The sequence below is a fragment of the Tupaia chinensis genome, unplaced genomic scaffold (assembly GCF_000334495.1).
Source record: "Tupaia chinensis unplaced genomic scaffold, TupChi_1.0 Scaffold149184_1, whole genome shotgun sequence".
NCBI lineage: Eukaryota > Metazoa > Chordata > Mammalia > Scandentia > Tupaiidae > Tupaia > Tupaia belangeri.
The window spans coordinates 558,493-569,595 of NW_006209032.1; the positions used below are offsets into that span (position 1 = coordinate 558,493).

At 62.1% G+C, this 11,103-nt stretch overlaps 2 protein-coding genes across 2 annotated transcripts in view; one reads left to right on the top strand and one right to left on the bottom strand.

The window, feature by feature from the left end:
• MST1 (macrophage stimulating 1) overlaps window positions 1-2,441 on the top strand; it is a 6,433-nt gene extending 3,992 nt beyond the window's left edge. Inside the window, exons 8-18 of the mRNA XM_006170950.3 lie at window positions 79-247; window positions 359-489; window positions 574-676; window positions 763-899; window positions 1,004-1,039; window positions 1,126-1,246; window positions 1,378-1,455; window positions 1,555-1,701; window positions 1,786-1,892; window positions 1,982-2,121; window positions 2,205-2,441. Coding sequence (XP_006171012.1) covers window positions 79-247; window positions 359-489; window positions 574-676; window positions 763-899; window positions 1,004-1,039; window positions 1,126-1,246; window positions 1,378-1,455; window positions 1,555-1,701; window positions 1,786-1,892; window positions 1,982-2,121; window positions 2,205-2,366 — 1,331 coding nt within the window. The 3' untranslated portion in view covers window positions 2,367-2,441. The remainder of the gene's footprint in view (window positions 1-78; window positions 248-358; window positions 490-573; window positions 677-762; window positions 900-1,003; window positions 1,040-1,125; window positions 1,247-1,377; window positions 1,456-1,554; window positions 1,702-1,785; window positions 1,893-1,981; window positions 2,122-2,204) is intronic.
• Window positions 2,442-2,991: 550 nt separating this feature from the next.
• Window positions 2,992-11,103, bottom strand: part of APEH (acylaminoacyl-peptide hydrolase) — a 10,222-nt gene continuing 2,110 nt past the window's right edge. Inside the window, exons 7-22 of the mRNA XM_006170952.3 lie at window positions 10,895-11,032; window positions 10,725-10,816; window positions 10,613-10,653; window positions 10,410-10,531; window positions 9,869-9,929; window positions 7,019-7,116; window positions 6,460-6,511; window positions 5,649-5,737; window positions 5,118-5,256; window positions 4,588-4,671; window positions 4,429-4,509; window positions 3,990-4,078; window positions 3,715-3,905; window positions 3,517-3,619; window positions 3,319-3,425; window positions 2,992-3,236 (exon numbers count right to left, since the gene is read on the bottom strand). Coding sequence (XP_006171014.1) covers window positions 3,131-3,236; window positions 3,319-3,425; window positions 3,517-3,619; window positions 3,715-3,905; window positions 3,990-4,078; window positions 4,429-4,509; window positions 4,588-4,671; window positions 5,118-5,256; window positions 5,649-5,737; window positions 6,460-6,511; window positions 7,019-7,116; window positions 9,869-9,929; window positions 10,410-10,531; window positions 10,613-10,653; window positions 10,725-10,816; window positions 10,895-11,032 — 1,593 coding nt within the window. The 3' untranslated portion in view covers window positions 2,992-3,130. The remainder of the gene's footprint in view (window positions 3,237-3,318; window positions 3,426-3,516; window positions 3,620-3,714; window positions 3,906-3,989; window positions 4,079-4,428; window positions 4,510-4,587; window positions 4,672-5,117; window positions 5,257-5,648; window positions 5,738-6,459; window positions 6,512-7,018; window positions 7,117-9,868; window positions 9,930-10,409; window positions 10,532-10,612; window positions 10,654-10,724; window positions 10,817-10,894; window positions 11,033-11,103) is intronic.

Sequence of the window (11,103 nt, forward strand, 5' to 3'; positions counted from 1 at the left end):
CAGCCAGTGGCTCCTGCGGGGTCCCAGCTCGCCTCGGGGCCTGATCTACCTTGTTCTATCCCAGGGGCCCAGACCAAGGGTCCGAGACACGGCCGCGCCACGAGGCCACGACTCTGAACTGCTTCCGCGGGAAGGGCGAGGGCTACCGGGGCACAGCCAATACCACCGCCGCGGGGGTGCCCTGCCAGCGCTGGGACGCGCAGAGCCCGCATCAGCACCGCTTCGCCCCCGAGAAATACGCGTGCAAGTGAGGTGGTGGGCGGGCGCGGAGGACGCGGTCCCGGGGCAGGGCTTGAAGGAAGGCGGGGACTAGACGCCTGGGCGGGACGCCGCCGGGGCTGAGAAGTCTGCTCCGTAGGGACCTCCGGGAGAACTTCTGCCGCAACCCCGACGGCTCCGAGGCGCCCTGGTGCTTCACATCGCGGCCCGGCATGCGCGTGGCGTTCTGCTACCAGATCCGGCGCTGCGCCGACGACGTGCGGCCCGAGGGTGAGACCCGATCGGGGGACAGAGCTGGGACTGGAGGCGTGGAGCTGGAGGGCTGGAGCTGACTGCCGTCCCCGTTTGCTGCAGACTGCTACCACGGCGTCGGAGAGCGGTACCGCGGCTCCGTCAGCAAGACCCGTAAGGGCATCCCGTGCCAGCGCTGGGACGCGGAGACACCGCACAAGCCGCAGTGAGTAGACCTGGCAGGCTCTGCTCTGGCCCCGTGGAGGTCGGGCCTACCTCGCTGTGACTCTGCCCCCCGCTCACCCCTTTTAGGTTCACGCCCACCTCGGCCCCACAGGCGCATCTGGAGGAGAACTTCTGCCGGAACCCAGACGGGGACAGTCACGGCCCCTGGTGCTACACCATGGACCCCGGGACGCCATTCGACTACTGCACGCTGCAGCGTTGCGGTATGCCTTGCCACTTACACACTCCCTTTGCCTACACCTCACTGCCACCACCCTTACGGGAGTCACCACAGCCTGGCTCCCTTAGCCGCCATGAACTCTTTCAGGTGATGACCGTCCGTCCTCCATCTTGGACCCTCCAGGTAAGGGCTTGGGCCAGCAGTAGGTCAGGGCCAGTGTCCCCCACCTCTACCTAGTGGGGTTTCACCCGGCCTGCCCTACCCCCCAGACCAGGTGCTGTTTGAGAAGTGCGGCAAGAGGGTGGATCGGCCTGACCTAAAGCGCTCCAAACTGCGGATGGTGGGGGGCCAGCCTGGAAACTCCCCCTGGACGGTCAGCTTGCGCAACAGGTGAGTCAGGATCTGGGCTCGGGGACAGGAGCTGGGCTGTCCTGTATGGCTATGCCAGCGCGGACAGGAAGCTGCTCCAGCCCTCCCTGAAAGCAGCTGGCAGGGCCTCAGGGTTCCCCCCTCCCCCCCAGGCAGGGCCAGCACTTCTGCGGGGGGTCCCTGGTGAAGGAGCAGTGGGTGCTGACTGCACGGCAGTGCTTCTCCTCCTGGTGAGCCGCCCTCGGGTTTGAGAACCCGCCCAAGCCCCTGCCCCGGGCAAGCCGGCAAGAGAGCCTGGAGCCACCAGGCTAGCAGGGCGTCTCTCCCAGCCACGTGCCTCTCCTGGGCTATGAAGTGTGGCTGGGCACCTTGTTCCAGAACCCACAGCCGGGGGAGCCAGGCCTGCAGCGGGTTGCAGTGGCCAAGATGGTGTGCGGGCCCTCGGGCTCCCAGCTGGTCCTACTCAAGCTGGAGAGGTATGTGGACGTGCTGAGGACGTGGGGGGTAGGGCTGGGCCCTGTGGCCTCAGACCTCAACTGAGTGTCCCCTTCCTACTAAAGACCTGTGACCCTGAACCAGCGCGTAGCCCTAATCTGCCTGCCCCCTGAGCGGTATGTGGTGCCCCCAGGGACCAAATGCGAGATCGCAGGCTGGGGTGAGACCAGAGGTGAGAGCACAGTGCGGGGCGGAGGGGTCCAGGCCAGCAGCCCGGCTCTATCCTGCCAAGGCCCTCTTCCCCCACTCCCCTCACCACAGGGACAGGTAACGACACAGTCCTAAAGGTTGCGTCACTGAACGTGATCTCCAACCAAGAGTGTAACATCAAGCACCGGGGGCGCGTGAAGGAGAGCGAGATGTGTACCGGAGGGCTGCTGGGGTCGGTGGGGGCCTGCGAGGTCAGTGAGGTCTTCGGGCCAGCCTGGGGAGGCTCTGGTCACTGCTGTGGCCCAGGGCCCTCACGGCTTCTCCCACCTGCCAGGGTGACTACGGGGGCCCGCTCGCCTGCTTCACCCACAACTGCTGGGTGCTGGAGGGAATTATAATCCCCAACCGAGTGTGCGCACGGCCTGGCTGGCCGGCCATCTTCATGCGTGTCTCAGTATTTACGGACTGGATTCACAAGGTCGTGCGGCTGGGCTAGGGCTGGCCTCCGCCCTGTGTGCCTTTGGGAGGACAATTCTTCCTGTTACACATAAAGCTGCCTTTGCTTTTCCTGCCTGTACAGTGCTGCTTTTTTGCCAGAGGGTGTGCATGCACTCGCCAGAGAGACACAGAGGGAAAGTGAGAAAGCCCCCGTGGGGGAGGGCCCGCCACAGTCCGCTCTCCACCTCTCCCTCCGTTAGGGCCCTTGGGCATGTCCAGTGTGTTCCTTGAGCTGCCGGGTCTGGGACTGGAACTACAGTTGGCCACGTGGGCTCCAGCCACCCCAACCAAGCCACGGGCTGGCCTGAGTGCTTCTTAGGCTCTGCTTGCAGGGAATGAGTTGGGATCCCTTGCAAGGGTCTGGGTGGCAGGGTGGTCTGACCTGAGACCACCTCGGCCTGTGGGTGCTGTGGAAGGGCAGGGCCTCACTATTCTGCAGACACTCCCTTGGGAGGGGAAGGGTGCAGCAGAGGGAGCTAGGCTAGTAGTGCAGGGTCCCAGAGGCCAGGCAGGCACAGGTTGAGGCGATCAGCCCTGGTGGCCACCACACCCAAGGCCTAGGGTCTCTGACCCCAGGGCGAGGGCTGGGGTGGGGATGGCTTGGTACAGAGCACCAGCAGGAACCAGGCTCTGTGTCCTCGTTTATTACGACCACTCAGCCCACAGTCCTCTGCCCACACAGTCCGCTGCTCTGCCAGGCCCTGGAGGTCCCCGAGACTGAAGTGTGGCGTAGGCTGCTGGGTGCTGTGGGACGGCAGGGCTTCAGCTGCCCAAGTGCGTGTGCAGCCACAGTATAATATTCATGAAGCTGTCTGACTCCACCTCCACCTCCGAGAGTGTGTGGCAGCTTTTGGGATAGAGCAGGAGCCTGGAGGGATTCGGCGGCGGCATTTAGGGGCGGAGGGTCCTCCTCTGCTCACCTGCCCACAGGGCTACCCCACCACACTCACCGAACAGGAATGTTCCGGGCCTTGAGCGCACGGTAATACTCCATGCCCTGCTTGAAAGGCACGCGGCGGTCCTCCTGGCCCAGCATGAGTAACAGCGGCGTCTTCACCTGGGAGTGTGAGGAGAGGGGGGGAGTGGAGGGGAGCTGGGTGCAGGAACCTGATGGACGGGCAGCACCGGGGCGGGGAAGGGCTGCCTACCTGAGGGACGTGCTTGATGGGCGACTTGTCCAGCATGTTGGCCCACACGCTGATGTCTGGCAGGCAGTGGCTGCTGTAAGGGAAGCCGGCCTCCACCATGCACCTGAGAGATGAAACGGACGCTGCCCATGACGCCTGGAGCTGTTGGGGCCCCCTGGCGTGTGGGGACAGGACAGGGCAGGGCTGGTGTGCACCCACCAGTCGGGGATGTCCGTGGAGCCCATCATGGAGGCGATGTTGACCACAGGGTTCCGGACCACGCAGACTCTGTAGGTCTCTGGGTACAGACCGATCAGGTGGCAGGAGAGGAAGCCACCATGAGAACCACCCATAAGGGCCACACGGCTGGCATCAAAGTGTTCCTCCCGGAGCACCTGCTCCACCGCAAACTGGGGAGAGTAGGGCACACTGCAGCAGCTGCCTACCCTGAGTGGAGCCCCGACACCCCGCCTGGAGCCCCAGCTCCCTGCTACCTGCACGTCCTTCACATCCTGATCACCCACGTGGCCCGGGAGAGAGAGGATGCTGTCCTGGCCAAAGCCTATGGAGCCGCGATAGTTCACTGGAGGTCAGGGAGGGAGCAGACAGGTAGTCAGAGACAGTCCCAACCCACAGACACCATTACACCTGTGAAGGGGGCTGGGGCCAGCTTCCCCACAGACGACAAGGGGAAGGGACCAAGAGATCTGAGGGGTGCCCAGTGACCAGGTCACCCCTCCTGTGCACTTCCTGATTCATCCTCATTATCACCGCACGATGGAGCCAGGCAGGGCCAGGGCTCTTCCCAGCAGCAGCTACTGGGTTTGGGCCACAGAAAGGCCTGACTACAGTGACACCCGCGATGCTTGACCACAGCAGGCCCACCCTGTCACCACGGTGCAGCCCAACAGGGCCACGGGCCCTGCTGCTCACCTAGCAGCACCGCGAAGCCCATCTTGCAGAGCGCGGCTGGGAACAGCATCCAGGCAGTGACGAAGGATGAATGGGGTCCCCCTACGGACAGGGAGCAGAGCTTGAAAGAGACAGCTAGGAGGAGTGTGGGAGGGTGAGGGTTTTGGGGCAGATGCCTACCGTGGGGCATGACCACCAAGGGCACCTGGGTCTTATCTGGAGGGTTGCTGGGCTGCAGAAGGATTGCTTCAAAGTCCAGGCCAGCTGCAGGGAGAGAGCAGTCAGCAGGGCTGTGCCGCTGCTGGAGAGGACCGCAGCCCAGGCCCGTCTACAGCTGCAGGCCTCGGGCTGAGCTCTGGAGCAGAGATCCGGCCCTGGGAGCTCAGGCTCTGACACACGGGCCAGGAGGCTCCCGCTCCCGCCCCAGTCGGGGAGGCCTGCTCTGCAGGACGAGACGTGCTCACAGGGCCTGCTGCGAGGCCCGTTTTCTTTGGGCCTTAGTTTCCCGACTACAAATGACCTGGCCTGAAGACAGTTCTGAGACCTGGCGCAGGTGCTCAGATGCCCGGGCTTTACCCCCATGACTCTCTGCAAGAGCGGAAACACACCTCTTAGAGGCCATTCTAGGAAACCCACAATGTGGGACAGGAGGGAGGCAAGGCCACCAAAGATGCTGCATGCCAGGGACCCTGTGCCATTCCCCAGCTCACCGTACTGCATGTTCTCCTGTTCTGGGGGTGGCTGCAGCACTCGGATACCCCAGTGGATGTCGGGAATGGGCTCAGCCTCCTCCAGAGACACCCACAACACCGACTGCTCCTTTCCCGCAGGAGGCAGGAACCCAACTTTCTGCCAAGGAGGAGGAATATTACAAGTGGCCCCGCTGCCTCCCTGTCCTACCTCAGCCCAGGGTACAAGGTGGGCAGCTCTCACCAATGCTGGGCCTCCTACGCAGCCCAGAAGTATAGTATGGATTCTCATGAGCTGGTATATACCAAGCACTCAAGCGCTCGCTCTCTCTCTCTCACACACACACCCTCCTCACCTGAGCTCTGCTAGCTCCCTGAGCTCTGGAATCCCTGAGCACTGACTTCATGAGGGCCAGACCCTTACAGACTGGGGGGCCAGGCCTGGGTCGTAGCCCCTTGACATACTGGAGAGTGACAGTCAGACTCGAGCCAGGGCCCTGACCTGCAGAGCTCGGCCTGCAGAGTGCCTTGGCCGGGAGGCCCCACACTTACCAGGCTTGGGGGTAGGCTGGGTGTGGAGAATTGTGCCACCATGAGGTCCCGGTCTATTGTGAGCAGAGTCCAGCTTCCAGCTGTGCCCTCTGGAGAAGGTGGGTGCCACTCAGTGCCAGGCAGCGGCCACCACCTTCCCCACCAGCTCCCTGCAGAGTCCAGGGCTGCAGGTGCCCCTCTGGCCTGACAAGGACTTCTCACAGACACCCAACTGCATGTGGCCTGGGGAACCTCGCACGTGGCCCGTTACTCACCTGGGAGATACGGGCTAGACCTGGGAACTGCTAGCCCTGAGATGCACCAGGTCACCCAGGCAACCCACCCAGTGTGAGGGTGGCATCTGGGCCCAGGGTAGGGAGGGCCGGGGGCCCCAGCAGATTCTTTGCTAGGAGTTGCATGACTTAGAACAATGCTTCGGTAGCTTTGTGAAAAAGCAAGTGGAACCAGGGCAAGCAAGGGACTCCACGTTTCACAGGCTGGAGTGCGGGGAGAAGGGAGCTCACGCCCAGCCTCTCTGAGGGGCTGGGGTGGCAGGGGGAGGGTGATTGACAGATCTTGGTAAGAGAGTATTGTGGGCTTCAGGAGCAGGGGTGGGGGCCAGGCCATGGCACACGGAGCCAAGCTGAGGGCTGACGAAGGCAGAATAGGGTGGTGGTCTGCTGTCCGGGCTAGGGGCTTGCATGGACCGCAGACCCCAGGGGACTGAGGCCTGGGGAGTGGACCCAGCGGTGGAGCAGGGTGGCTGAGGGGGCTGTGTCCCATGTCTCCAGACCCAGCCCTGACTTCTTCCCCACCCCAAAGCCCTGCTCACCAGCCGTCAGGGAGGTCACGGTGCCCCTCTGGGTATCCAAGACGAACAGGTCCTGAGGCAGAGGGCAGGCAGCATGAGGGTTCACATCCAAGAACCCTCTGCCCTCTTGGGGACCCCTGGGCCAGGCCACTGCTGTGAGAAGCTATGGCAATAGTGACCCAGTACAACATGGGCAGCCTGAGTGTTAGTTCAAATCCTGGCCCCATCATGACTGAGTCAGCACGAGGACCGGATGACGTCACACACTGAGTGCCCTCACCCCAGCCCCGGGGAAGGGCTCACTCCTGTCCCCATCAGCTGCTCTCACGGAGTTTCCAGGGCCCCATCTCCAAGGGGCTCTTGTCCCCCAGCTGAAAATGCCTGGGAGGGGTCGTATCTCAGCCTCTGATGCAAAGCCCAAGGGTTCTACTGCAGGGCAGGGCAGGGCAGGGAACCCAGGACGGGGCAGCTGGGGCTGTAAGACGTTGGCAAGACCCGCAGTTGCACGTCCTACCAGCGGCATCTGTGCACCGTGCCCCAAGGGCCGGGGGCTGTCTCTCAACGCAGTAGGATCCCCTACCTGCCGACTGCGCTGAGCTGAGTAGAAGACCACTCTCTGGCTGTCAGCTGACCAGCAGTCCAGGGACAGAGGGCAGGAGTACATCCCGAAGTAGTTCTCTGCAAAGACGGGGGGATGGGAGCTGTAGCCAGGGAGCCAAAGCTACAGGGCAGGCCGGGCTATTAGGGGGTTCACCATGCTCAGGTGAACCAGGGCCCGCAGCTCATGGCAGAACGGCGGCCCCACAGGCACGTGAGCCCTGGCGATGAGGGGATGACGGACAGAGCCGCCTGAGGACGTGGACTGCAGCCTTGGGACGCTAGTGGGGTGCTGCCTCTGCCGCTCTTGCTCATGGGAGAAATACACATTAGAAAAAACTGCGCCAGCACAGCGGCTGCTTCTCACGAGGGAAACGTGCCTGCATGCCCTTGGGTGATACCCACTGTCTGTCTGCTGTAAGGCCTGGTACAGGGCTCACTGCAGCCTGCCCTTCAATAGTGTCACTCAGTAAACCCTCACTTCAGCTGGCATGGAGGGCAGGGGAATTCACCAGCTCTGCACACGCAGAAACGGGAGCTCAGGGAGCTCCCCATCCAGACACAGAGCTAATGCAGGCAGAGCAGGGGTTCAGGCCCTAGGTCTCCACCATGGCACCTCTGCAGTCCAAAGTGAAGACAGAGACCATCCCCATCTACTGGAGTCCTAGAATCAGCTCGTGGCCGGGGGGATAGCCCAGGATCCTAAGCCGTGAACACCTTAGACGGAGACCCACATCTTGGCCGAGAGCCACCCTCACAGAGAACCCACTTGGGATGGACAAAGGCTGCTGGGAGGGTGGGAGGTGAAATAATAATAGCACTCTTGTGCCCAGAGCCTCTCAAGCGGGACATTCTTGTTTTGTTTTTTTTTTTTTTTTTTTCGACTACATGGGAGTCCAGCGACATAGCCATTACACCATCTGCTGGTCCCTTAAGCGTGACGTTCTAACCCAGTGTACTTTCTGAGACTCACTTGAAGGAGCAGCGGTTTTAACCAGACACTGGAAAAATAAGAAAACCCAGTGATGAGATACAACACTTGCACAAAACCACCAGCACGGCCACTCGGACCTCAGCGCTGGCCCAGCCCACTCCTCTGTCTGAACTGTGCCTTGAGGTGCTGGGCACAGGGCAGGCCCAGCAGGGAGGGCCCTGGGCAGACACCCAGGAAAGGAGCTCCAGGCAGGGACGGAGCAGGTGGTGGGGAGCACAGCATTGCACACCCCACTGACCCCAGCCAGCCAGGTCCCCTTACCTCCCAGCTGCCGAGGCACCACGTCCACCACCACGGAAGTGACCTTGGTGTACCAGTCGTACTGCAAGGGAACACAGTGTTCAGGCCCGCCAGGGGACAGGCAGCGCCCTTGGGCCATGGAGCTCAGTGCCAGCCCCTTTCTACGATGGCCTTGGGAGGGGGGAAAGTGAGACAAGCCCGATGGATGTCATTTCTGGTGACCTGGACCAGATATATGGAGGGATCGGCCAGGCACGTCCCTCTGACTTTCACCAGGGGCTTGGGGCTCTTCTTCAGCGGGGATGGGGGGGCCTTACACAGCCTCGTATCCCAGCCACCTGCAGAGCCTGGTTACACACAGAGGAACCAGGGAGGACCTACAGGTGGTGGATGCTCTCCAGGCGATCAGTCTCCACCCCAGTTCGCTCAGAACTCATACCGCAGCTGCACCCAGGGCAGGAGGCCATCCTCTGAACCCAGGGGAGGTGAGGCCAGGCCTCTAGCTCCCACCACCATCACCTCTTCCTGTTGGCTGCCCCCACCCCGCCTTCTTCCAGCTCACCAGGCAGAACCGGCTACACTGATGATGGCAGTCCAGAGATGGGAACTGCAAATAGAGGATGCGACACTGATCTGGGCTCAGTCGGGGAGAGAAGACAGCCAGGGAGTCGTCTGAGAGGAGCTCTGGGCCAGAAGGAAACGCCATATCACACAGGCTGCGGAGGCCGGTGTGTCAGCAGAGCACAGGTGGGCGCCGCCACTTACCACACTTCCCCCCGCTGAGGTCCACGTAGTAGAGGGCTGACCTGGAATCACCAGAGACACTGAGCTTCGGGCCGGCCGGGCTGAGCGCCCCTGCCCCACCCCCCTTTCTCACCTGCGATTGGTGCAGTAGCGGATGCCTAGCCGGAAGGGCTCATGCCACCAGCCCACGAACACCACACCTGTGTCCCCAGGAGCCCAGAATGCCTGGGAATAAGACCAGGGGTGAGCAAGTGGCAACAGCTCAGGCCGGGCCCCGGACCCACGGGCTGAGTTATTACCGACCTGTCCAGGGGACACGTGCTCAGGGACCCCCTCGAGCACGGAAATGTTGCCACTCTCGACGTCCAGCACGCAGAGCGCCGGAGTGCTTTTGGAAACCAAGGTTTCTCCCCAGTCTTCATAAAACACAAACTGATCCCCCTGAGGAGACAAAATCCTTGATGCCCAGCCGAACCACGGTCGACTACATGGGAGTCCAGCGACATAGCCATTACACCATCTGCTGGTCCCTTAAGCGTGACGTTCTAACCCAGTGTACTTTCTGAGACTCACTTGAAGGAGCAGCGGTTTTAACCAGACACTGGAAAAATAAGAAAACCCAGTGATGAGATACAACACTTGCACAAAACCACCAGCACGGCCACTCGGACCTCAGCGCTGGCCCAGCCCACTCCTCTGTCTGAACTGTGCCTTGAGGTGCTGGGCACAGGGCAGGCCCAGCAGGGAGGGCCCTGGGCAGACACCCAGGAAAGGAGCTCCAGGCAGGGACGGAGCAGGTGGTGGGGAGCACAGCATTGCACACCCCACTGACCCCAGCCAGCCAGGTCCCCTTACCTCCCAGCTGCCGAGGCACCACGTCCACCACCACGGAAGTGACCTTGGTGTACCAGTCGTACTGCAAGGGAACACAGTGTTCAGGCCCGCCAGGGGACAGGCAGCGCCCTTGGGCCATGGAGCTCAGTGCCAGCCCCTTTCTACGATGGCCTTGGGAGGGGGGAAAGTGAGACAAGCCCGATGGATGTCATTTCTGGTGACCTGGACCAGATATATGGAGGGATCGGCCAGGCACGTCCCTCTGACTTTCACCAGGGGCTTGGGGCTCTTCTTCAGCGGGGATGGGGGGGCCTTACACAGCCTCGTATCCCAGCCACCTGCAGAGCCTGGTTACACACAGAGGAACCAGGGAGGACCTACAGGTGGTGGATGCTCTCCAGGCGATCAGTCTCCACCCCAGTTCGCTCAGAACTCATACCGCAGCTGCACCCAGGGCAGGAGGCCATCCTCTGAACCCAGGGGAGGTGAGGCCAGGCCTCTAGCTCCCACCACCATCACCTCTTCCTGTTGGCTGCCCCCACCCCGCCTTCTTCCAGCTCACCAGGCAGAACCGGCTACACTGATGATGGCAGTCCAGAGATGGGAACTGCAAATAGAGGATGCGACACTGATCTGGGCTCAGTCGGGGAGAGAAGACAGCCAGGGAGTCGTCTGAGAGGAGCTCTGGGCCAGAAGGAAACGCCATATCACACAGGCTGCGGAGGCCGGTGTGTCAGCAGAGCACAGGTGGGCGCCGCCACTTACCACACTTCCCCCCGCTGAGGTCCACGTAGTAGAGGGCTGACCTGGAATCACCAGAGACACTGAGCTTCGGGCCGGCCGGGCTGAGCGCCCCTGCCCCACCCCCCTTTCTCACCTGCGATTGGTGCAGTAGCGGATGCCTAGCCGGAAGGGCTCATGCCACCAGCCCACGAACACCACACCTGTGTCCCCAGGAGCCCAGAATGCCTGGGAATAAGACCAGGGGTGAGCAAGTGGCAACAGCTCAGGCCGGGCCCCGGACCCACGGGCTGAGTTATTACCGACCTGTCCAGGGGACACGTGCTCAGGGACCCCCTCGAGCACGGAAATGTTGCCACTCTCGACGTCCAGCACGCAGAGCGCCGGAGTGCTTTTGGAAACCAAGGTTTCTCCCCAGTCTTCATAAAACACAAACTGATCCCCCTGAGGAGACAAAATCCTTGATGCCCAGCCTGTCAGTGAGTCAGGTAGGATATGGTTCCTTGTGGCTTAAT